At 38.5% G+C, this 26,818-nt stretch overlaps 1 protein-coding gene across 1 annotated transcript; it reads left to right on the plus strand.

Moving 5' to 3' along the window:
- The first annotated feature begins 173 nt into the window (after positions 1 to 173).
- Positions 174 to 26,293, plus strand: si:dkey-11f4.7 (piezo-type mechanosensitive ion channel component 2). Its single transcript, XM_042492112.1, has 45 exons — positions 174 to 194; positions 1,465 to 1,731; positions 3,088 to 3,196; positions 3,437 to 3,558; positions 4,326 to 4,385; positions 6,338 to 6,486; positions 6,679 to 6,843; positions 7,134 to 7,175; positions 7,488 to 7,520; positions 7,730 to 7,842; positions 8,090 to 8,265; positions 8,608 to 8,784; positions 8,896 to 9,060; positions 9,878 to 10,078; positions 10,181 to 10,385; positions 11,462 to 11,563; positions 11,663 to 11,828; positions 13,173 to 13,416; positions 13,521 to 13,617; positions 13,840 to 13,999; positions 15,195 to 15,284; positions 15,440 to 15,522; positions 15,982 to 16,047; positions 16,296 to 16,408; positions 16,591 to 16,711; positions 17,204 to 17,278; positions 17,480 to 17,646; positions 17,900 to 18,099; positions 18,289 to 18,450; positions 18,835 to 19,158; positions 19,289 to 19,547; positions 20,500 to 20,688; positions 20,812 to 21,019; positions 21,175 to 21,307; positions 21,450 to 21,597; positions 21,678 to 21,892; positions 22,351 to 22,509; positions 22,724 to 22,871; positions 23,228 to 23,416; positions 23,761 to 23,853; positions 24,486 to 24,655; positions 25,172 to 25,288; positions 25,414 to 25,493; positions 25,691 to 25,916; positions 26,038 to 26,293. Exons 1-45 carry the CDS (start codon positions 189 to 191, stop codon positions 26,291 to 26,293), a joined length of 6,750 nt encoding a protein of 2,249 aa, XP_042348046.1. The 5' UTR covers positions 174 to 188.
- The last annotated feature ends 525 nt before the right edge of the window (positions 26,294 to 26,818 follow it).

The raw sequence follows: 26,818 nt of genomic DNA on the forward strand, positions 1-26,818 counted from the left end.
GTTACTTAAGACTTTCATTTCACCCTTAACTTTTACTGTTCATTGTGTTAGAGACAGAAAGTGAGGGAAATTGTGAGGAGAACCTGAAGACTACAACAGAGACTCTGCCTCCCCCTTCAGGGCCAAGTGGCCTGGTCATCTTTGGACGACTCGTGCAAAAACACAGCTATGTCAGTGCCCTTATCATCATGATGGTAAGCTATACTAACTTTGGTCTGAGTTTGCATGGCTTTTAGCAACCATGACTAGTGCCAAATCTGAAAAGTAAAAAATATTCTGGTGTAGGCCAAGTGTAAGTCAGCTCTGCACTGTAAATAAGACAGAATATAAAAAAGAAAAGTAAGCTTTATGTGTTGTAGCAGTGAAAGGGACCAACCAAACAGATTTGTACACAAAAGTGTAAAATACTATAAAAATTACAAAATTACCACTGTAAGATAGAACTTTATACATATATGTAACTGTCTTTTCATTATTGGATAATCTGTTAATTATTTTAAAATGTATTTACTACAGTGAAGGAGAGGAAATGTGATGTCTTCAAATTGCTAGTTTTGTCAGACATTTGGCTATTAAATTTACAGAGACCAGAGAATGTTTGACATTTTTTTCTGATAAATAACTTCATTGATTAATCAATAATCACAATAATAAATAATTTTCTTTGACAAACTAACTTTTGGGTGAGTTAATTTTAGGTAGCTAAGCTAAGGTTAGGTTAGTTTAACTAGTTAACTATTCATGCCAGCATGACAACATGAATTAGTTACAAGAGTAGTATTAGAAACAGTTAGTTACCAAGTTAAAACTATGTAATTATTTATTTGACGTTATTGCTATTTTAGAAAGCTGGTATCATCAAAACAAAAATCCAACAATTTGGTTGAACCTAAGTCACGGTTAGTTTACTATCATTATATAAAATTTCTGTTAGCTTAGAAATGTTAGCTAAAGTTACCGTTAGATTAGGGACATTAGCTGAAGTTACGGCTTAGGAGCATTATTTACAGCTACAGTTAGCTTAGAAACATTATGTACCATTACCATTAGCTCAGAAACATTAGGTAAAGTTACCATTAGCTTTGAAACGTTAAAGTCAACGTTAGCTTCGGAACGTTAGCTAAAGTTACCCTTAGTTTAGGGACATTAGCTTAAGTTAGCGTTGGCTTAAGAACATTATTTATAGTTAGCATTAGCATAGAAACGTTAGCTAAAGTTACCATTAGCTTGAAACATCGTTAGCGTTGGAACGTTAGCTTAAGTTACCGTCGGTTCAGAGACATGATTTAGGGCAGGGCCGGTCCTTGGTATGAGCGATATAGACGGTCGCCTAGAGCGCCACAGTTGAGCACGCCACCCAAAAAACTGGCGCTCGAGCACACATCTGGTCTCTTATTTTCCACCCAGAGGGTGGCAGCCCTAATTGGCTGCAGCAATGTCACAATGTCAAATATATATTGTTAGGTGTGGAGTATCACCTACAACAACTGGCTGACTTTTGCCCTGCTGGTGTGGTCGTGTGTAATCTGGATGATGCGAGACCGGCGCCGCTACGCCATGATGTCCGCCCCCTTCCTGGCCATCTATGGCACCGTCCTGCTGGTGCTGGGCTTCCTGAGCGGGCTGCGGCTGAGCCGGGCCGAGCTGTACCCCGGCCTCCCCCCGGCTGTGATAGTAGACTTCGACCTGAACAGCTATCACCCTGCACCCTGTGTCCACCTGGCAGCAAAGGTAAGGCGGGGAGGGGGGTTGAAAGGTCAACAAGTGATATTAAAAATACTATTGTTTTTTAACCTTAATTAAAAACTACACAAGGTAATATAAACATATGAAAGAGAAAGCATGAGAAGCCTACGGGAAGACAACTACTATAGATTGCCAGTCCTCCAGCTTTACATTTAGCAGATAGAGCTGGTGTAGTTATTCTTTGTTAAAGCACCTAAAACTAGGTTTTACATCAAGTGTTACTTTTTCACATTAAACATGCCGCAGATAGCCAACTCTAAATTTCACAGACTCACAGCTCTTCTAATCCGCTTTATCCTGACTGTGTGGGAGTGTTTATTTGATCAGATAGGGTTAACAATGGCATCTTCCTGGCAGGATGGACATAGATTCTGATTTTGATTTTTATATTGTTAAATATAAATTTCGTTGTACGAGTGCAATGACAATAAAGACTATTCTGTTCTCTATTTTAAATTCAGATCGGTGCATAGAAATACCACACACATTATACCACTGACAAGAACACAGAGAAAATAGAAACAGAAACATGCCATGCCATGTGGAATAAACCAGGATTATTCAAACAATCTCAGATAGAACCAGGTTCATGTAGGATCACAATGCTTATAGTAAGAGACTGATTAAGAAAATTGGTTTTCAATGTCCTTAACCCTTTGAAATCTGAGCAAATTGGTCAGATTTCTTTCAAAAGCATAAGAAGGCTATGAGGAACTTTACAAGCAATTACCCCCCAAAAATAAGCAAGGAATTAGTAAATTACAAGAAAATTTCCTGATAATAAGCAAAAAAAAATCTGAAAAACAAAAACAAAAAAGGTAATGACCTGAAATAAAACCCAGCTAAAATAATATAAAAATATTTCTGTAACATTAATTTGAATATATAACTATGATAAATATATATGTATTTATCTTTACATTTTTTACACTTTTCTAATATGTTTTTCTTTCTTTCCCTCTCTTTTTTCGGGTATTATTTATTGTCACCTTTCTCACCAATTTCTTGCAATTTGCAGAACATTTCTTGCCAAGTTGGTCATTGCCCTCTTTCCATGTTTTTAGAAAGAAATGAAACCATTTTGCAAAGGTTCAAAGGTTTAAATCAAAGGTGTCTGAATGTGGCATGAGAAAAATTGTGTCCATTCAGGCTTTAACAGGTTAAAGCAGACGGGGCAGGAAGGATACACTTAATATTAGCATTTACAGCAGTTGAATAACTTTTTACCCTTCAGATTGAATTATATCTGTTACACAGGTATTAATTGGAACCTAACTATGTGTATCAGATTGTAAAACTGTGTTTGTGAACTAAATGTTTTGTGCTCTGTGTGTGCTGTAGGTCTTGTACAGCTTCAGCTTTTGGTTGATGTTTCGTCAGCAGCTAAAGGAGAGACAGGAGGAGCAGATCCTAAAGGGGGAATCTCTAGACGAAGTCAAAGTCATGCCAAGTAATTTATTCTAAAAATGTTTTTCTAAAGATTACAGGTACTGTGTTACAGATTAAAATTTAGTACTCAGGTGTAAGACCCGTGTACTTGTAGAAAACATGCTGATCAGGTTATAAGACTGACTTCACTTTGATTAAAAGTTTGAAATGTCTCCCTTCTCTTCTTCTCATCCTGTTCTCCTTCTGTCTCTTCCTGTCCTTCTCCTCCTCGCCCTTCTATTCTTGGTTTCTTCCATATCAGCAGAGGAAAGTCCGCCATCACCTCTGGCAGCAATGCTGATCTCAGGACTGAAAGGGACGTTGGTGAAATACTGGATCCTCTTCTGCTGCTCCATGTTCTTTGTGGTCAGCTTTTCTGGAAAGGTATTTATTGACAAAGTTAAGAACCGGAGAAGTCCTGCTCAGGATGTGTGTCTAATCAGACTTTCTCAAACACTCCATCTCTTGACTTTGAGGGCTTGATATGGACTCAGAAAACTACAATATCACTGTAATAGGAATTGCATTATATTTAAGCTGCATACCTGAATTAATCTGCCTATGGCTTCAGGGCAAATGCAGTTATTTGTTTTTATAATGTTTCAGTATTATCGTCACCATTTTATCCTCTTCGGTGCTGCTGCGGTGACCAAAATTTTCTCATATTCATTCATTATCCCTCAGTAATAATTTAGGTTTCGATAAAGCCATTCCACCTTATATAATGTGCATTTGCTTTATCAAACACACACCTATGTTCCTACTCACTCAAAACATTATTCATCACAAAACTTTTACAGGTACCAAACTTGATATCGTGGTCATGATTGTATAGGTGACAAAAAAATCTGAAAAGAAGAATGAAGAACAGAAAATTTGTATTTTGGGGGTGGTGGTGGTGGTTGGGGGGAGGGTCTGTTTCATATGCTGTGTTTTTTTTCAGATGCTGTAAAGACTGTACAAGTGTAAATTACAAAAATGAGTACATTTTCATGCAGAAATAATGATGATAATAACATCATGCAGTCCTAGGACATTTCTTGGAGTTCACATTTTTGATTTTCTGCATGTTAAGCAAGTAAAAGCTAACTGCCCATCATATTTGATTTTATTTAAATTTAGCTAATTTTGACCATCTTTCACGTGTTTAGGTGGTCGTCTACAAGATCCTCTACATTGTCCTGTTCCTCTTCTGTGTTGTCCTCTATCAGGTGAGTGATGTTGATCTGTTGTGTTGTGTTGATGATCTGGCTGGTAATAGACAGCCGACATTTAGTTTGTCTGTGTTTTGAAATAAGGTAAATTGATGCAATACTTCTCAAATGAAACTGTTACTTATCGAACATTAGTATTAGACAGTATATTTATATGATATCAATAATATGATATGAGACTAGATATAGAATTAGATTTTAGATATCATAATATTGTAAGTGTTGACTTCTTTTGATTTTAAAGGCTAACTTAAGTGATGTAATTTCCGGAACTTAACTGTTGTAGCTCCTCTATTATTTTTAACTTAGTCATTATATCCAAATTGCTGATGATCGTTTATTTAAAATTTCATTATGTAAATATTTTGCAAAAGCAGCAATAGTCAACTCTACAACATCATCTCAATATTGATATTGAGGTGTTTGGTCAAACATATTGTGATATTTGCCCAGCCCTATAGAGCACACTGCCTCTCGTAGAGGACTTACATATATGTTAGTCGTCAGTGTGAAAATCTGACCATTATTTAAACATTAAGTCTCTGAGAAGATGACAGAAATTTGATATTAAGATGGCAGTGGAGAGGAAATTTGCTTTAATAGTTGTTGTCTTACACTTGAAGCCACTATAATTTCAGGTTCATATTCCACTGTAATGTGTTGACTCCTAGATCATCATCAGTGACTCATTCAGCTGTTAGTCTAAAAACACGCTCAGATCTTACATAAACTGTAGAACACACACACACAGACTATGTGCTGCTCATCAATACTATTTTACAGTTAAAAGTATTGATTATGACTCATAAGCACATACAGGTCGTTTTTTTTTGCTGCTGTTATCCATTTTTTTTCTCCCCCTTCTTATGTTTCTGCTGACCTTTTACAAACACGGTAGGCACTTACAGGAAGGCCTAATGGCTGCGACGTAAGACAAGGCAAAACCATTTGTCTGTTTGGACAACATCAGCAACACCTTGGTGTTTGACATGCTGAAGTGTAGAATGAAAGCAATAAAGGCATACCTGTTATAACTGAACATTGAGGACAGACTGTGTTTTGGAGTTTACAATGGAGGAAGGAAGTGCAGCATGGCTCAGGTGGCTGATCTGACAGGTGCTCTTTAGCGGGGCAGATGAAAGTATGAAAAACAGGATCCAGGAAGTCTTTCTTGATATTATGTGGTGCAACAATAACAAAAAAATGCAAACAAAACACGGGGTATATCCTCATCAGTAGTCCTGTAGTGTGTAGTGATAAACGTTATGATTAAGATCATTTTGTGCCACTCATATGGTGATAGGTATATAATAGCATAATAATGCAAGTACACGCTTTCAAAGAGCAGTGAACTTTTAATTCTTAAGGAATGAAACAAAATAAGATGTAGTCTTGGACTCTCAAAACAAAAATTAGACTTGCATGCTGGCATCATGTTGGCTAAAATGTTGGTGACATTCATACATAAGCAATCATGCATGCAAACACAATAGCGTACAATATACAGTCATGCCCCCGACCATTTTTACCGACTGGATAAATTGATAATAAAATTATTGTCACAGGCCTTTTCCCATTGAAGACCTTGAGTCAAGATGTTTTGGTCCATTAGATTTCCTTTGCTCAAAGAATTAATTCCTAATATTATCTCACCTGAAGATGGAGTGCCTTGTTTTTTTCCCCACGGTTGTCTGCACAACTTAATATCAAGCAAGACTTCCTGGATACAGTGCTAAATGTTTAACCGTGTTTTTGTTTCATCACTGGAGGTCAAACTTATGAGTGCTGACTGAGTGACCCTGACACCAACAGTCATTAAATACATCAACAGGAATATAAATTACAATGAGTGTGACAGTAGAAAAAGTTGTGAAAATTATGAGGTTAAAATATGTAGCTTCGGAGACAGTCCTGAGGCACTGTATCACTTTTTTTTTTTATCCTATCAGGTCCAGTATGACGTGTGGCGTCGCGTCCTGAAGACGTTCTGGGCGGTGGTGGTCGGTTACTCCATGGTGGTGTTGATAGCCATCTACATGTACCAGTTCAGAAGTGTGTCTGGGCTTTTTAGACAGATCATGGGCATGTCAGAAGATGGGTAAGTGTTTTTGTGTTTTGGCTTAAATTTATGTTTCTTTTTCTTTTCTTTTTTTTTAGTTTCAAGAGTTATTTCAGAATGGAGCAACAACATTTATTTTGTTTGATGGGGAATTTTTTAGAACCATACAGCAGATTAATCTGAAGACAGGCCCTTCTCATTAGTCAGCACTACACCTGTGTGACTTTTCAGTCTTCGAGACCTGGGTTTGGAACGCTACAGTACAGTGGAGCTATTTGCACGTATCCTGCTACCTGCTGTGTTCCTGCTGGCTTGTATCCTCCAGCTGCATTACTTCAACGCCGACTTTCTGACTCTCACTGACCTCGACAACGTACCAGTCAGAGAGGCTTCCAGGTGAGATGGCAAGATTATATGGAGGTGGGGAAGGAATATCCTACTAAAATAGCAGCTGCAAGTGTCAAAAAGGCTGCAATTGAAGACTATTTTTATTGTCGATTAATCTGTTGATTACTATCTCAGTTAACTGATTAATTGTTTGGGCTATAAAGTAAAAGAAAATAGTGAAAAATGTAAAAAAAAAAAATGTCAATTTACCTGTCTGTTGTCTGTTACCTGTTGTTTCTGTATGCACAGAAACAACAGGTAACAGCTAGCATGTCTGTTCCATCTTTCTTTCCACACAGAGAAGAAGAGCTCAAGAGTTCAGTCAATTTGATATCTGAGACGTAAGAGCTACGTTATAATTTTTTTAATGCACTCACATTTTCACATCACAAGTAACTGCATCCTACACAGTTGATTTGTTGCCTGTAGATATAATCAGTGTTTAATGACTCTTATAAGGAGAACAATAAGTCTTGCATAGGTTGTGTTAATATAATTGAGCAATTGAGTATATAATTGAGTATATAATTGAGTTATTTAGAAACTTGACAGTGAAAAATATTGTTGACTTTTTTCAGCGTTCATCACAGTAACTAAAATATGAGTAATTCTTACTGTATCGTTCACACAACTTTCTTTAATTTTATGCCCAGCATTAAAGAAAACATTGAAAAATTCCACAAAAGGTAAGACTATTGTTCAACTCTGTTGTTTACTATAACAAATCAATGTTTGTGTCTACAGCACATACTTTGTATGTTCCCTGTGACGACCACTTTGTGTGTTAATACATGTTGGCCTATAAATCTGTACCTACACGTGACAAAACTCTCACCTACTTAGTCTAAGTTTCTTTGAGTATCGTTTTCCAATAACTGTAAATATTGTCCTCAAGGCTCGTGAAGGAGCAAATGGGAAATGGGAAAAGCCAGGAGACTCTGGACAGTGTCGGACTACAAACATCCTCAGAGAAAGGAGCTGATGATCAGGAGGAGACAGCAGACGGGGGTAACTACTCTTCAGCCTCATTTTGTTTGGTCAGTTAGAATTGGAACAAATTATTGATATGGCATTATATAAAGATGTGGTCACTTAAAACAATATGTATTTAACACACTGTTATGTTTTCCTCTTTGGTGCCGTACATATCGCAGTGTATCATACATTATTTTCCTGTTATTAATTGCTGTCTGAGCCATATAAACGATGAGATTCAAATTATGTCTGATGTCCTGCTTCATTCTCTTTTCCCCAGAAACTGTCCACAGCAGTCCTGAGGACAAGTGGGTTGTGATTGTGGACCGGGCGAGCCTGCTGCTCATTCACTTTCTCTCAGGACTCCACCGACTCCAGGAGCTTAGCTGGAGACTGTTGGAGCTCCACAGCGTCAAAATCGTGTCCTCTGGCATCATCTGGGTGTCACTGCAAGAGGTGGGATGTTTAATTTTGTGCATGTGTGTAAAAATGTGTAGGTATGTTTGTTTACAAATGGTCAAAAATACAAAGAACAATCCCATGCTATGGATTTACTAAGTGCTGGTTTCATGCTTAAAAAAAGGATTTTTTTTGCTTCATCTGCACCTTTCCTTCATGCCACAGGTGGAGGTAAAATCAACCAATAAAAGGCAACATTTTTAGCCTTTAATGTCTTAATTGATGTATTTCGTGGTAAGGATCAGTGTAACCAAAAGTAATTTTGCTCTGATCAAATGTGGTATTTTGTGCTCACTCATGCACTTCATGAAAAAAGTGAAACATTGGGATTTTTCACAGGTATCTCTGATGAACCTGCTCTTCCTTGTTCTCTGGGTGTTTGCACTCCCGTTCCCACGGTTACGACCTGCCGCATCCAGCATCTCTGCTGTGTGGGCCTGTGTCATGGTGGTTTGCAAAATGTTTTACCAGCTGAAAGTCATCAAACCCCTTGATTACTCCTCCAACTGCACAGCTGTGAGTATCCGTAACTGTGTTTGTAAGATTTATCTTAAAGGCATCTCATTCTGATAGCAGGCAGACTGCTGGATCACCTGTAAGCGTGCTTTAACATTGTTTGTGTCTCAGGACCTTGTGCCATCCAACAGCTCAGGCCTGGATGACGGAGCAGAGCTGAGGGGCAACATGATGGAGCTGCTTAAGAGGTCTATTCTTTACATCGAGCCTGTTGATCCCGCCTACTGGTGTGGAGCGCTGCGTAAATGTGAGGGCAGGATCCTCCCCTGTCTCAGGGTACGCTGACACAGCTGCCACAGTCTTAAAACTTTACATCTTTGAAAGGGGTTTACTGATATTGGTTTTTCAGAGCTGATACCGATATCAATTATTAGTAGTCAATGAGACCGATAACCAATATTTGGAACGGATATGCATTTTCAATAGCGATGAAAATCTTTCTGTCAGTATTTAGAATTCAGAATATAGCAAACTCCAACACAAAACTTTGTTTAAATACCTTGAGCAAATGTTTCAACAACATACACAGCATGTTCCCAGCAATGTTTTTTATAGGTTAAGTGAAAATTTTAATGAAAAAATGAATAAATACAAGGTTTTAGGTTTTACAAAGAAGGTCCTCCCATGCTAACACTTCCTTTGCACTTTTTTAATCAATTAATTGTATCGCCAATCATTAATTAATACAACACAGATACAAAAAATTGGCAAAATGCCAAATATCTGCCGCAATAATTCAGTCTGATAATCTGTTGACCCCTAATCTTTGACATTTCTTTTAAATCTCAACTATCACACAAAGCTGCTCTTGCATTCCAGTAAGTAATATCAAGTACACTCAGCCAGGTTTAGGATTTAACTCCCTCGACCGTGCATTCACTAAAAGTAAAACTACAATTACTTGGGAAAGTAGTAAGTAAAGAAAAAGGTCTTTCTTATGAAGCATAATATGATGCAGATGGAGGACCAAGACCCAACAGTTAAGATCTCAAACACACATCGAGTTGAAATTAGATGACAATCATTCCACAGTTCCACCCTTCGACTGTTTCCCAAATCAGCTTTTGTCAAAAAAGTGTGCTCTGTGTTGTAGAACCACCTGATGGTGCTCGGGCTGCTGGTGTTTGAGGCGACTGTCCATCGACACCAGCTGTACTTCCGTCTCCATAATGATCTAAAGACCCCGCCCTTCAGCATCATTTTCCATGGCATCACGAGGCAGCACCTGGATCACGGGGTCCTGCCCTGCATCAAGTATTTCATCAACTTCTGCTTCTACAAATTTGGACTGGAGGTATTTTTAGGGGCTTAAGTGTGTGTGTCTGTGTAACTGAACTGTTTGACAACATATTTGACATTGACATTGATCTTTAAACTTGCACACACTTCTGCTTAGATCAGTTTAATCGTGGCGGTCAACGTGATTGGTCAGAGGATGGATTTCTATGCTCTGCTTCATTCCTGCGCCTTATTGGCTGTTCTGTCACGACGACGCAGGAAGGCCATTGGGGAGGTGTGGCCTAAATACTGCTGCTTTACTGCAGGGCTCATGGTGCTGCAGTACCTGCTCTGCATTGGCATCCCTCCTGCTGTCTGTGTCGGTATGGACTTTCTCAACATCCTTTGATTTTTGTAGAGATAATTATCTTAAAACTGAATCATTTATTGTTTTTTAAATTCCAGGGCCAGATGCATAAGACTGTGTATGGAATGCATACGCATTATTATCGGCAGATTTATAAAGCTGCACATACGTCTACCTGCTTCTGTTTTATAAATGATGAATTTTTAAAAAAAAGCAAAAGCAGTTTGACTTGAAAACAACTTGTTAAGAACTGAGTAGCATGAACACTGATTACAAAAAAGAGTGACATTTAACGAAGGCTTGAACTTAAACAGAAAAGCCTGTAGTACCATCTACATTGTCTGATAAACAAGAGATTTAATGGAAAAAAAGCAAAACATCGCAGCAAAGAACATATAGCATTTAATATGTCACTTGTTAATGTGTCCATATTTTTTAAATATATGATTAATGGTTTAGTAAGTATATAACATAACATTTCAAGATGTTTTCACAGATTTTTTTTTTGTTGGACCCTCAGTCCATAATCCAAAAAATATTAAGTTTATAAAAACAGAAAACAAAGAAAAGCAACAAATCATCATATTTCAGAGGCTGGCCTGGACCCAGAAACCTGTAAAATTGACTTGATTGATTAATCACTTTTTAGAAATTGTTGGCAATCAATTTTCTGTCTATTAACCAATATTGGGGCTGTAACTAAAGATCATTTTGTCATTATTGATTAATCCAATGATTATTATTATCGTGATTAATCCATTAGTTGTTTGGTCCTTGAAATGTCAGAATATAGCAAAAGATGTCCATTATAATTGAAGTTGAAGATAAAATCTTTAAATTGCTTCTTTTATGCAAACAGTTCAAAACCCAAGGGTAATCTTTTTGCCATCATATATGACAGACAGGAATGCATCAAATTTGCTGGAATCAGCAAATGTTTGTTGTTTTTGCTTGGAAAAATGATTAAAAACAGCAAGCAATTATCAAAATGTTGCTGGATAATTTTCTGTCCACAGACCAGATCAAATTATTTCAGCACCATGTAACACAACATCACAAATGCCATTGTTTGTTTCTCCTGTTTCTTTTCAGATTACCCCTGGAGAACTGCAGCTCAACCTTTGACCTCTAATGTTATTAAGTGGTTTTACCTGCCTGACTTTGCCATGAGCCCTAATCCTTCATTCATATTCTGTGAGTTGATTATCTCCCTTTACTTTAAATCTTTCCCTCATTTTTACTTTTTTGTTTCAGATTTTAAACTCCTCCTCTTCTCTGTCCTGCTCTCTGCAGATGACCACCTCCTGTTGCTCTGCTCGTCTCTGCAGTGGCAGGTGTTTGAGGAGGAGAACCGAGCGGCGGTGCGACTGCTGGCTGGAGACAACGTTGAGATCAGCCGTAGTTTGGATCCGTGTTCCTTCAACCAGTTCATACCTGTCGATAACTTCCTACACTGCAGGTCAGAAATAGCAATGAGAGTCTTGGTTCCATTTCCATCTTATCCATTGAATGTCCATTCTAGTTTTTAGACAGAAGTCATTTTATTGATGTTTGATTTATTTCCTTAAACGTGACTTACCCTCACTGTTGAAGTGTATTTACCTGGGAACAGGAAATAGCATGAACTTCTTATAATCAAGCACTTAGTTAATCTCTTCAAACAGCTTCCTGCTGTGTAGGTTAAACTGCAGGTGCAGAATATTTTGAGTCCATCATGCTTGATTGTGGTTGTTTTAGGAGCATTAGGGGTTCAGTTAGATCATTAATTTATGTGTCTCATCAAACTCATGAAAGCCGTTCTGGTAAACTGAAACTGCTGAATGAGCACTTATGGATGTCTCCCATTTCCACGAGAGGTTGGTGCCTTCATTTATGAGCTTTGTTTTTCTTTCTGCTGTGACCTGTCATCACATTTGCTATTGACAGAATATATTTTACTGGAAAAAAACTCAATCAAAGCCATAATTTGGCATCTTTTTATTCGTGGACAAAGTAGAGATGCTGTGTTGTTGTAAGAGAGAAACTATTTAATTGGCTCATGAAATTGGTACTTTAGTTTGACAGTGTTTTTTATCTATCAATAATTGTCTCATTTTAAAGTCTAATGGGTAATGGGGTTTTTTCAGTATTGCTCATTGTAATAATGAATGAACAATCTGATAACAATCATAACTAATGCAGAAACAAAAAGTCCATTGATGGATGAGTCAGTTTACTGAAAAATAATCAATGCTTTTTATTAGTCATTTTATATTTTTGTTATTATTTAAAAGTCATTTATCAAGTAAAAAATGACTGTGTTTTGCACCTTGAATGCCTTTGGATCATTGAAAGTTGCTGTGGCCATTTATATGTGTAGTTTTTGTTTTGTGGTGCAAAAAAAAAAACCTGAAATCTGATGATTTTCTTTTTTTCAAACTGCATACATTTTACTGTGTTAGCTTAACAGATTTTAACAGATTTATTTTTAACTTGGACGGATCCAAACTCATAAAAGAATGCTGTTTCCCCTACATTATGTCCTGTTTTCTGCTAAGCTAAGCTATTGGGCTGCTGCCAATAGTCATACTTAGTGTGTGGATGTAAGAGTTATATCCATTATATGCCATTTCACCAAACTGATGACAAGAATGCAAAAAGGCTTATTTCCCAAAATATCAAACTAATCCTTTTAATGAATATCTGGGATTTTAGGCAATATTATTTTCTTTTTTAAATACCTTTTTTAGAGAATATATAGAATCTATACAAAAATCTCTCCCTTTTTTGTAAGCTGCTCTTTTGCTCTGCGTCTGACCCTCAGGTGCTATCTCGACATGGTGAAGGTGTTTGTGTTCAGCTATTTCTTCTGGCTGGTTCTGTGCCTCATCTTCATCACCGGGACCACGCGGATCAACCTCTTCTGTCTGGGCTACCTGGTGGCTTGTTTCTACTTCATGTTGTTCGGAGGCAGCGTGTTGATGCAGCCTGTCAGATACATCCTGCGGCTGTGGGACTGGCTCATCGGATACACCTGCTTTGTGATCGCCATGAAGAACCTGCTGTCTGTGAGTTATCAAGCAGTGAACATATTCATGAGTTAAGACACCCATAACACTCTATATCGTCAATTACATCTTCTCTCTGCCGTTTCTGTGTTTTTTGTGATCAGCTCGGTTCTTGTGCCTACCTGAACAATCTGTTGAAGAGTGGCTGCTGGTTAATTCAGGCCTTCAGCATGGTCTGCACCATCAAGGGCTACGACGTCCGTAAGTGTCTGTAACAGATGATGGTGAAGGACATCTTTAAATGTCAGTACATTCTTGTGTTTGCACAGTTTACAGGAGTTAACACATTTCGGTCGGAGTTACAGTTCTGTAGAGGAAGCAGAAAACAGGAGACTTCATTGACCTGATCACCTTTTTTCTTCCCCTAAATCGTTTTGTGAAACTATTCAAACTGAGTTTTTCATATTTCTGTCTTTCCAACAGCTGATCCTGACGATGAGTGCGAGCTGCCGGAGGGTGAGGCCGGCATTGTCTGGGATGCGATCTGTTTCACTGTCCTCCTAGCACAGCGGAGGGTCTTCCTCAGCTACTACTTCCTCTACGTGGTGTCTGAACTCAAGTCTTCTAAGATATTAGCCTCCAGGTCTGTACTTTACACAAACCTCCTGCTTTGATCCTTAGCATACTTTAAAGCAGCAACAAGTGAACTTAACAGTTAGGGTGAGGGGGTACAAATGACATCCATGAAGGGTCAATGTTTGAAAACTGAAACTTAAATTTTGTTTGATAAATGAAACCCAACTTAGCTTGTCTTTATTCAGTTCTTAGAAGGGAATTAATGGAACGTGATATTGAAAAGAGTCCAGCTGTCTTTGGATGAAGCAGCACTTACTCGCTTTTTAGGTGACATTTTTATAGCATGCTATTTTGATAATAATTTTTGAGAATTTCTTACGCATTCTGAGATGCTTTCTGGTAAGAAGAGTTTTCCTGAGACAGAGGCACAATTTAAACCCAAATATTAATTATTACTTTATTATTGGAAACTTAATTCTACATGCATGTGTAATTGTTAAAGATTTTGACATGTTCCGCTGACCTGATGTCCACTGTACTACAAAAGGACTATAGCTTATACTTCCAATTAGTTGGAAATAAATAATTACAAACATAGCATCTGAACATTGCCTCTGTTTTAAGTATTATTATTAGATTTTCAGGATGAGTCTTGAAAATGAGGGAGCTATTCTGAAATTATGAACCGGTAAAATAATTTCAATGTTTCTGCAGAGTGACCGTCGCTGACACCAGAATATGATTTGGCAATGTTTGTGAATCTAATGTCTCTTTTAGGAAGGAGGAAAACTTAATGTCTAATGCAGCCTCGGTTTGTTTGTTTTTTTATGTTTCCTGTTTCCTTGTAGGAGGGTTGCACAACAATTTTGTCATAATAATGATAACAAGAGATAACTAACCCCTAAACACAATATTAGAATGAGTTTTATGTTGTATGGAAGCTCCTTCCTGCCAGTTTGATGAAAACAAACATTCTTGTAGGTGATTGTAATGAGAAACTTTCTCAGATTATTGACTTATATCTTACAAGAATGACTTGACCTCAAAATAATGATAAATGGTTCTACCTAATTATTTTTGAGATACAAAGTCATGATTTTGAGAAAGTTTCTCAGTGTAATGACTTACAGGATTCTTACAGTATTCTTCCATAAGAGAGCACTAGACAGGAAGATAGTAAAAACACAAGCAGCAGTAATGAAATGAATAGACGTTAATTCATGAAGTCATGTTCTTTTGCTCTACAATTCTCCACCTCTAAGGGGCGCTGAGCTGTTTGAGGCCAAAGTAAAGAAGCAGGTAGCAGCCAGACTGGAAATGGAGAAGAAATCAGTGGAGACTCTAAAGAAACAGTAAGACACATGAAACAGTGTGACATCAGTATAGAAGTGCGTTTTCAAAATCTCAACTCAGCTGTTCTTATTGTGAATGAATGACTAGATAAATGAATGAATGGGCCAATTTCAAAGATGATTTGCTAGCTTGTCTTTCCATCCCCCTCATGTAGGATGGAGAAGATCAAATCTAAACAGAAGAGTGGACCTGCAGCAAAACCAGCTCTTCCTGCTGACCAGGAGCAGGTGACACTGGGTAACACAAGTCAATCTATTTTCTGTTCCTTCTATTGATAAACCAGCAAGACATTAGCAAACATTCAGAATTTTATGTCCTGTTTTAGGTGTAAAGTCTGTGGCTATTATTTCACAAAAAAATCAAATCAAATGTCTAACATTACTCTCTCTCCCTTTATTCCTCTTTTGTGGCAGAAGACATCTCCTTGTAAAATTAGATCTCTTATTAAAGCTCCAATCCTTGTTAGCTATATACATTTTAGACAAAATTCAGATTAATAAATAAAGGGTTTCTTGATAATAAAACATAATTTTGTGTCATCATGATGTGTTTTATATGTACCTTTTGCTGAGATATATACTTGTTTAATTCTTTACTTTGTTAAGCTTTTAAAACTTATAACTAAAGTAAAAAAAACAGCAAATATTTGTATATATATTTCTAATATATATAAATTGACTGATCTGTGTTATCCAGGTGATGATGAGAAGGCAAAGATAGACGCTGGAAAATGGTGGAAGCCTTGGGTGTCTCGACCTGGAGGTCAGCAACAACATCAAACAGCCAAAACACTGCTCAGTGCTCTCACAGCGATGTACAAAAACTGAAGAATGCTCTGCTATTACATTTCATTTCCTAAAATCAGTTCTTCCTGTCAGAGAGATACTATAAAAGTAAATACAGCCACTAAGCTGCTGTCCTGGAGCAGCTTTTGATCAGATGCCCCATTCAAAAGCTCAACAGTTTGCATGTTTAGTGACACCTTTTTGACACTTCTCCATTTTACACAGTGGAAAACAACTGTGGCTATCACCTGTTTGAGAGTGACAGTGAGGAGGAAGAGGAGGAAGTCACAGAGAAGAAAGAAGAGGAACCACCACCAAAGAAGAAATCTGCTTTCCAGGTGAGAGCCAGAACACCTGAAACAATAAAACTAATGACAAATGAAAAGGATACATGAAGTGTTTTCTATATGCTCAAGGATGTTCATACTTTAAAAGTGAACACTGACTGTTTTATAGTTGAACTGTCTTTACTTTGTAAGATCATCAGCTGTGATGTTTATCTGTGTCTTTGATACCCCAGTTGGCCTATGACGCCTGGGTCACCAGCTCTAAGTCGGCTCTAAAGGATTTGAAGAAACAGAAGAAAAAAATAAAGAAAGAGGAGAAGAAAAGAGCAAAGAAGGAGCTGCGGAGACAGCAGGGTGAGAGAACAATATGCCATGTTTATGTACAGTGTCTTATCCTCCTAATTTAGTCATAAAAGTCTTTGAATTCAAATGTCAGAGTGACTTCTACAAACCACAGCTTGTGAAAGGATTTGGTGATGAGTTGAACATTCAGAGACAAATTTTTGACTCCAAGATTTTGATAGAGGGACATTAAAATCCACAGTTGAATCCTTTGGAGACCATATGTTTGGAAAATGTATTGGCAGTACATTTTAGACACAGTATTTTATTTAATTTTTTCAAAGTGTTTCTTCTGTCCAACATGCTATTCGGAAAGGGCTGTTAATTAAAACTTCAATCAGTCCATCAGATTTTAACATTTTTCATTGTGTAAAAGAGGGCATTGTAGACCCAAGAATATGGTCAGATCTGACCAGACAAATCTTTGAAGGGATGTTCTGTCATGATCATGGAGCTAAAGGACAAAATGTCAATGATTTACTGGTAAAATCTTTTTTCTTGCAGGCATTGATAGAGCGGACTCTAGTGAGGATGAGCTGGATGAAAGCACTATGGAGGAAGAGGTAGAGGAGGAAAAAGGTAAACAAAAACAACCATGAGTCATTGCGTTACACTCAGAAGAAACCATGTGATTCTACCACCTGTCTTAGGGAATAACTTTTTATATGATGATTTTCCATTTGTTATTGCTGTAGCATTAAAAAAACATAAAAGAGCAGGGAAAATCTTAAATACACCAACACATTCATACCCACTTACAATTTTGTCCCATCCTTACAGAAAACAATCTGCAGCGCGTCATCAGCACATTGAAGTTCAGCTGGGTGTTCGTTCAGTCTCTTCTTGACGACCTGACGGAGGGTCTAAACTCATTCTGTAAAGACAGCCTGGACATTTCTAAGGTGCTGCGCTTTGAGCGTGCATTACTCAGCCAGCAGCAGAAGAAGGTAAGAGGAAAGGATATAAAACCGTGGGGACTTTACGCACAACATGATTAAATTTCATATTACAGACAAAGAAATTCAACCCAAAGTAATATTTTTATTTTAGAATGACTTTTATGCACTTTGTGACAAACTGACAAAAGCTAATATGTAGAAATTGTGAAATGTTACAGCACTATACAGTTTAAATATACAACTTATAACACGTGCAAATGATATAGTGTAAACCCAAACACTAACATGTGGGGGTCTGCAGGGTAAGGAGGTGAGCCAGGAGAGTGTGAAGCAGTTTTATGAAAACTGGATATCCCGCCAAAACACACTGTCATCTCAAGATGACTTAGATGACTCCCTGCCTCCTCCCTCCACCCCGCCTGATGTCCCCTCCTCACATCACGCCTATTCCAAACTGAAGAACCAAGCCTCCAAAGTGTCCTGGGGCAGCAGCTTTTCCAGGCAGGTTACAGGAGTCACTCGCAGATTTACCTCTCTCATGTTTTCATTTAATTTCCTGCTTCTTGTGTATTTCCTCTACAAATGTGTGCATGCAGATACTGCCAACATATAAAAGACACAAATATAATTATGATTGTACATGACAGCTCTTTTAGACTTGCTTGCTCTCTCTCATCTCCTCACCTTCAGCTGTATGACAGATGAGACGATGCTCACCTCCCGCCAGCCGACACTGGAGGAGCTGGATGAGCCTCCTGCTGTGTCGCCTGCTGCTGACCAGCTCAGACGGAGGCTCCTGAAAACCGCAAACATCGACCTGACCTCCTTTGAAACCGTTGACCTTTCACCAAGGTGAGGAGGGAGACTTTTTAAGTTACACACAGTAAAAAGAAAAAGATTGACACACAGATTTGCTGTAGGGTTGTGGGGAGAATCCTGGACTGGAAAACCTGCAAAACAAAACCTGTTAAGTATTTGCATTGTGTGGCAAGTGCACGTAACTTCACTGATTATGCACCTTTCTCTGGGGTTTAATTGTACATGATGGTAAATATTTGTACATATGTAAATTTATTTATTTATTTTTATTATCTTTCTTATTATTATTTTATTTATTTATTTCAAAAATGTATCTAAGGTAAATCTAGACTTCCCTCAAATCTTTAAAGCTTCACAGAACCATCTCTCTAAAATATGTCCTTGATTATTGAAGTTGAAATGTCCCTGTCTCAAAAGCGGTGAAGATGGTGCTCCTCTAAAGGAAGAACACGAACAAGAAGATGATGAGGAGGAGGACATAGAGGGTGATACAAAACATGAGCAAAAACAAGAGGAGACAGAGGAAGAGAAACAATGGGAGGAGGATTGTGAGGTGGAGAGAGAAGTGCTGTATGAGGAAACACAGCAAAGAGAAGAAGATGAATGCGATGTTTACCCAGAATGCACCTCGTTGGACTTCAGGCAGAGCGATGGAGAGAAAAGCTTCGACCTCCCAGAATCTCCCAGACCTCTGAGTCAGGAAACGAGGGCCCTCACAGCCAGTGAGCTGCTGCTTAACAAGTCAGTACACACAGGAAACATAATGGTCAGAGCATTTTTTATCTTTTGAAAGAGAAAAAAAAGCTGCTCCTGCTTGAAAATATTTTTATCATTTTTGTCTTTTCTTCCCTTCCCTCCTTCATTTCTGTAGTATGTTTGAAAATGACGAGATCTCAGAGTCCGATAAGTTTTTTGTGACATTGCCGAGGCCACTGAAGCTGCTGTTTGCTCTCTATAACACCATGGTGTCCAAGTCAGAGATGCTGTGCTACTTTGTTATCATCCTGAACCACATCGTGACGGCTTCGCTCCTCTCCCTCATCCTGCCCATCCTCATCTTCCTCTGGGCCATGCTGTCTGTGCCCCGGCCCACCAAACGCTTCTGGATGACCGCCATAATCTACACAGAGGTAACCTCCAAACATGAGGGGTTTTATTGTAGTTCTTTATTTTATCTTTAGAACAAACACACACCAGGGGTGCAAATCCTTTATTTATTTATTTATTTATTTATTTATTTATTTTCTGGTTGCAGGAATACTAGAAAATTTCAGATTAAAAGCAGCAATCAAAATTGAATTATAGGCCATTTATTTTACCATTTATTAGTTTTTCTCACAATACACACTGTTTAAAAAAATGACCAGTAACTCTACCTTCTACCTTCTATTCAAATTGGTAGTATAAATGTAAAAGAATGTTGCATGTTGATCCCTCATTGCTCAAAACACCAAATGGCTCAGTGATTAAACATCATTGATAAACATTTTGGTTTCATTTGTTTACAAATGAAACCAAAATGTTTATCACTGTTAATGTAAAGACAAATATGACAATAAAAAATATGGGACTTTATGACCGATTAAAATCAAGGAGTGGGCACTGATGCTAAGGGTTTTCCAAGAAATGAAGATATTGATGAAATTTGAATGAGTATGTTTATATAATTGTGGTAGATGATGCACCATAGAGATTCAGTTTGGTTCACGTAGGCCTGCCTCACTGATTTCACACATGGGACTCTGTTTACAGGGCTTTACATGTGTATATGTGTAGTGTAAGGCTTTTGTGGCCTCAGATGGAGTTGAGTGAAATCTGATGAATTGCCTTGACTGATGTCACTTGAGTCAGCGTCAGATGTGTCTTCAGAGTTTACCAGACCTCTGTAGCTCGCTCCACATATCCTCTTAAGGCTAGACGCTAGAGGCTCCATTAGCAGCTACTAGCATAACACACCCACTAATTCACATGTCGTTACTTTAAAGCCAAGTCCTTAAATAAATTACATAAATTAGATTTGGATAAAACATTATTCAGTGTTTAACATTTACTAACTAATTCAGTCTTCTGTTTTTCTCTCAGCTAACTGTTGTGGTGAAGTACTTTTTCCAGTTTGGTTTCTTCCCCTGGACCACCTCTGCCTACCGAGGCATCAACGCCGAGCGGCCCTTCGCCCTGCCCAACATCCTCGGGGTGGAGAAAAAAGACGGCTATGTCCTTTTCGACCTCATTCAGCTGCTTGCTCTGTTCTTCCACCGCTCTATTCTCAAGGTAACCGTAAAAAATAACCATCAAATTCAACTGCTGCTGTATGTTGTACGAGGGACCACCAGAGTTGTTGCCATGCAGCTACTTTTATATGTTAAAGTTCTGTTCGTGTCTGTAAATGTGCAGTGCCATGGGCTGTGGGACAACAAAGAAGTTGAGATGCCGGATTTTTTCAAGAAGATGAAGAAGAAAGTGGACAAGAAGAAGATGACAGGAGGAGATAAGACAGGAGGCAAAGAGAAGACTCAACGCCGCCTGAAGTTTCTCCCTCTGCAGGCTTCGACCACCTCCATATTCTGTAGAGGAAAGAGAGGCGACTCAGCAGACACTGATGGTGAATATTTTGAAAACCTTGACATCAAATGTAACCAGATTTAGTGACCCCACTGTGAGACTCTTTTCTGTTGTCTTCTATGTCACTAATAGTTGCTGAATGACATTATTCACTATACATGATTAATATATATTGTTTGGTTTTTTGTACTGGAGAGGTGAAGCCGAAGAAGCAGCACAGCAACAAGAAGAGACGGCAAAGAAATAAGGTCCCGCTGACCAGGAAGCAGAGGATCAGACAGCAGATCAAAGAGAGGATGCTACAGGCCAAAGCTGCTGTCATAGAAGTGTGCGTTGTTGCTGAAAAACCTCATGACAATTTCACAGTATATTACTGATTCTATTCCCCTAAAAATATTACATAGAGTTTGTGAATCTGACAGTTTAGAAAAAAGTGTGTTCTGATGTTGTTTTCTATTTTTTTTCTACAGCGCCCTTCACATTTACTTACCTATAAGACAGTTTTTCTATGACATCATCCACCCAGATTACAGCCCTGTGTGTGACGTCTACGCCCTTATGTTTCTCATCGATGTAGTCAACTTCATCGTCACTATATATGGATACTGGGCTTTTGGGGTACGTGTCTGCCCCGTCTCTTATCAAACCAATAATGTCTACGATGAGACACAATAACACTGATCTTTGTCTCTCTGTAGAAATATTCTGCAGCAGCAGACATCACAGAGTCTCTGTCGGAAGACCAGGTTCCAGAGGCCTTCCTGGTCATGCTGCTAATGCAGTTCGGCACCATGATAGTGGACCGCGCCCTCTACCTGAAGAAGTCCCTGCTGGGAAAGTGTGTTTTCCAGGTGGTGCTGGTGTTCGGCATACACTTCTGGATGTTCTTCATCCTCCCCGGGGTCACAGAGAGGTCACTAACTGAGTTTATTTTTCACCCAGTTGTTCTATTAACTCATCAGTGTGCAGTGTCACCACATGAAAAAAAAATGAAACAATTTATTTTTGAATAGTGTTAAAAATAAAAACATGTTTAATGAGTACTCTGGTGAGTCTCAGCAGAAAAATCTTCACCTTTAATCACTGTAAAAAAACCTCTTCTTACTTTACAGGCTTCATAAAAATCTGTAAAGGAAAAGAAACAATAAAAAAATATTTTCAGAAAGTAACTTAACAAGACTAATGGACAGAGTGGTCTTATAAAATTATTATGTTATTCATAAAATCTAGTGGATTAAGACTCAAATTGTAGAATTTAAATCAACAATCACTGAGTGGGGAAAATAACCCATAGATAAAAAAGCAAGAATGAATCTGATCTTAGATATTTTATAATATCTCCTTCCCTCATTGTGTTTTTTTTCTCCACAGGAGGTTCAATAGGAACCCTGTTGCTCAGCTCTGGTACTTTGTAAAGTGTATCTACTTCGGCCTGTCTGCCTACCAGATCAAATGTGGCTACCCAAACCGCATCCTGGGCAACTTCCTCACCAAGAACTACAACTACCTGAACCTCTTCCTCTTCCAAGGGTGCAAAAAGAATTAATAAATATAAATGTCTCCTTTAATTTCACATAGTGATTGTAACACATCAGACACATTTTTTACACTTTAAACACTTGTGATAGAGTGTTTTTGATTTGTTCTCTGTTTAGTATTTATTTTTTAGAATAGGTTTTATGCTGTATTTTACAAAATAACCAATAAAATCCCTAATAAATTTTCCTTTGGTCTCCTCATCCAGGTTTCGTTTGGTTCCCTTCCTGACAGAGTTGAGGGCGGTGATGGATTGGGTTTGGACGGACACAACTCTGTCCCTCTCCAGTTGGATTTGTGTTGAAGACATCTATGCAAACATATTCATCCTCAAGTGCTGGAGGGAGTCTGAGAAAGTAATTTAGAGCAAGTGTAGTACAAATATTGTTTGCTGCACTACTACTATAGTACCAAAAACTCAAAGTTACATTTTCATAACATGACAGGTGCATTAAGTATCTCCCATCCATGTTCTCCCGCCCTGTTAATCTGAAGAGGAAATTAGAGTCATTTATCAAGTAAAAATAAATGTATTCTCGTTAGAACTTCTAAAACAAAAGAAGGTATTGATTGAATAGATTTTAATTTGTGACTGCTGGTTGCACAAAATATTCAATTTGTTGGCATCCCTCTGATAAGTTGTGAAAAGTATTTGTCTTTTTGGAATTTAGATTTCATAGACTGAACAGTAACGGAACTGTGATTGTTCCAGAAATACCCCCACCCTCCAGGGCAGAAGAAGAAGAAGGTAGTGAAATATGGGATGGGAGGATTCATCATCTTCGCTCTCATCAGCATCATCTGGTTCCCGCTGCTCTTCATGTCGCTGGTCCAGTCAGCAGCTGGAGTGACCAATCAGCCAGTAGATGTCTCCATCCAGCTCAGCATCGCAGGTTATGAGGTTAGGATGGAAATGAGCACATGAAACCGTGTACCAACATTTCAACTTTTGGTGTCTGCGTGCTCATGTTGGAAAACATAAGCACTGAAGCTAGCTGGCTGCTTCATTTTCAAAGTTAATGAGTAATGGTGCTGAATAATCAGGATCTCTGTATTGACTGAAATGACAGTGATAATGATTTTTACCATAATTTAGCAGCGCTAATGGCAACCTCAACAACCATTCCCCTGCAGCACAATAACAGGGTATACCAGTGATGATGTTTTTACTTGCCAAACTGTATACTTCATTGTCCATCTCTAGTGTGTCTTAAGTTTTACTCTTGACTGTTTGTGTTTCTGCAGCCTCTGTTCACCATGAGCGCCCAGGAGCAGAACTTGGTCCCGTACACAGAAGCTGGATTCGGACGACTCACCAAAGTCTACGCGACCCATCCAGTAAGATGTTACTGTAAACACCAAACTGAGACCAACAGGACATGGGACATTATTTTATAAAACTGTGAATTTTTTCTACTGCATATAATAGCTTATTGTTATATTGCAGTACCTGCTTATAGCCATGACAGAGAGCATGTCTGATTCTGTATGTAGCTGTATGTGTTTGTAGTTTTATACACTTGTGTGAGTATGCATTTGTGTTTTGTTTCTTTTTTGTCCATATATGGGGTATTAATGATTTTATTTAGAATGTTTGTTTTCTTTAAATCGCAGGGTATTATAACAGTTTAAGATAAATACATACTGTTGTTCGTGCTGGACCACCAAGAAGTTCAAGTGTATTTGTTTCTAAATATTTGCATATAGTATTTTAATGCATTGCAGAAGGGTTTACATTATTGTGATACATATAGTAGTCATTGTTTTGGAGCCTCCTAGTGGAGGCATGGGCAAGTGTATATGGAGCACTTTTCAACAACATGACTATTCAAAATGCTTTACATAAGACATGAAAGGCAGTGAAGAAAGAAATAGAGGCCTATATAGAAAGACGTATATATAGAGATACAGTGGTGACATTTACTGAAGTAACTGCATAAATCTAACCCCCTTCTCCCTCTCTCTCTTAGTCCGCTATGCAGTTCATAATGAACTACGTGGCAGATGACATTGTTGTCGCTAAGATAAAGAGTGATGCCAGTCTGCTGTGGAGCATCAGCCCGGCCAGTCGAGCAGCCATGATACAGGAGCTCAGCAACTCCTCTCACATATACATGACCTTACGCTGGACGTTGCTCAGGTCTGTGTGTGTGTGTGTGTGTGTGTGTGTGTGTGTGTGTGTGTGTGTGTGTGTGTGTGTGTGTCTCTTCTTTTCTTAAAATGACCCAAGCTTAGGGCACCCACTTTACCAGGTCATCCTTTCTCTCCCTTTCTTCCACTCTAAAGTTGTCCTATCAGATAAAGGCAAAAAGCCCCCCAAAAAACATTGTTAAAAAATTCCAAAACTCATTCAGATACAGAGCCCATTACTGTGGTAATGGGTATGCATAGTTGAACATGGAGCATATGCATCTGTACATTAAATGGGTATTATACAGTATATTTCGTATCATTTATTTCTTTGGGATTCAGAAATGTTTCAAGTTTATTTTGACTATAAGAGACATGTTTCTTTTAATTTGTTTAATTCCTTATGCAGATATCTTAATTTAACTGTTCAGTATCATTTTATGTCATTAGGCTGCATTTTGCACAGATGCAAATGAGCCAACTTTGGCATTTGTGCTACCTTACGCTCCTCTCCTTCCCTTCTCAGGAATGCGTCCATATCAATGAATGCAGAGACAGTGGGAGAACACACTGTGAAGTTTGAAGACAAAGCTTTGAGGGAGGGAATAGTCCACATGCTCAAAGGCAACAGCAGCAAACCTGTGTGAGCACACAGAACCTGAAGTTGTCATTAACGGTCTTTCAGTACTTTTACAACCCAGATATTCAGGTTGCAACATTGCTGAATATTTTCTCAAAAAGGTTTGTTACTGTTATTTTGTCCCATAGGATCATAAATTCTCTGCTGCCAAAGTTCCTCAGGGGTCCCAAAGGACCAGAGTCCAAAATGGCAACCAGGATGAAAGTAGGTCAGTTACTGTTTATTGTACATTGACCATACTACAGATTTTTCTTTTAGAAATCATAACTGCATTTTACTCATAACATCAAAATGAATCTGTCCTGGATCAGCTAACGATCAATCAGCTGATCAGAGTGATCTATCCTGTACCAGTCTCTTGTTTTTAACATACAGTTTATTTAACATTTGCATGTCTTCCCTCAGAGCACTCGGACCGCCCAGACCTCCAGGCGCTGGCTTTCTTCAGGCCCATGTCCGTCAAACTTCAACAGGTCAACGGAGAGTCGGGGAAAGAGAAAGACCAGTGGTGGGTGGTGGAGGAGTGCTCCCCAGTTCCCCCCTTCTCAAACCACAAGTGTCACAGCATAGAGATAGTGGTGTTCAGTGATAAAGTCAGCCCCTCCAGTCTGGGCTTCCTGGCTGGTCATGGGTACGTAACGTGACATCACAACTGTGTTATGACTCTCCACTGTGCTTGCTTATGCTGTTTATATCTCTGTCATCCAGACTTATCTGGAAGTGTCCGCTTTCTCTGCTCCTCTTCACCACAGCATCGTAGGCCTGTACATGTCCGTGGTGCTGGTCATCGGAAAGTTTGTCAGGGAGTTCTTCAATGGGATCTCCAGGTCCATCATGTTTGAGGAGCTGCCATGCGTGGACCGGGTCCTCAAGCTCTGCACAGACATTTTCGTGGTCCGGGAGACAGGAGAGATGGAGCTGGAGGAGACGCTGTTTGAGAAACTCATCTTCCTCTACCGATCCCCGGAGACAATGATCAAGATGACCAGAGAGAAGAAAGACAGCTAGGGTTTGGTGGCGTATCATCTGGGGTGAAACACCAACTGTGGACGTGTCCACAGCTGAACTCCCATCGGTCAGAATGACGTATTAGAGCAAATAATATTTCACTTTTTTTCTGTTTCAACATGAGTGCAATTAAAATTAGATTTGCAGCAAATGGAATTATCCAGTTGTAATCAAGAACTCTACTGAAGTGCCCATGAGGAGGATTCAGAGTCCCCCTCTGATCATGATACTAATATTGACCTATGACCTTAATGGTAAGGGCAAGCAAAAGACTTCTTCTAATGCAGATCGGCACCCATATAAAAATTGATCAAACGCTTTCATTGTAGTTTCACAGGTATTAATGTTTCCTGTTTTGATTTTAGTTTCAATGCGGTCATTAATGTGTGACTCATGTTCCTGACATTTATGGTAGTTTACTTTAAAAAATGCATAGAAAGCAGAATTATAGTAATTTTCTATCATTTGCCTGTCTCATTCAGAATACCAAAAATGACCTGTGTTACAGTAACTGAAACTGTAATA

This window comes from Plectropomus leopardus, chromosome 8 (genome assembly GCF_008729295.1).
Source record: "Plectropomus leopardus isolate mb chromosome 8, YSFRI_Pleo_2.0, whole genome shotgun sequence".
NCBI classification, from domain to species: domain Eukaryota; kingdom Metazoa; phylum Chordata; class Actinopteri; order Perciformes; family Serranidae; genus Plectropomus; species Plectropomus leopardus.

Coding starts and splice junctions, on each gene's coding strand:
- si:dkey-11f4.7 (XM_042492112.1), top strand. Junction 22,510..22,723: donor AACCTCTTCCTCTTCCAAGG/GTGCAAAAAGAA, acceptor CTCCTCATCCAG/GTTTCGTTTGGTTCCCTTCC. Junction 24,656..25,171: donor TTACGCTGGACGTTGCTCAG/GTCTGTGTGTGT, acceptor TTCCCTTCTCAG/GAATGCGTCCATATCAATGA.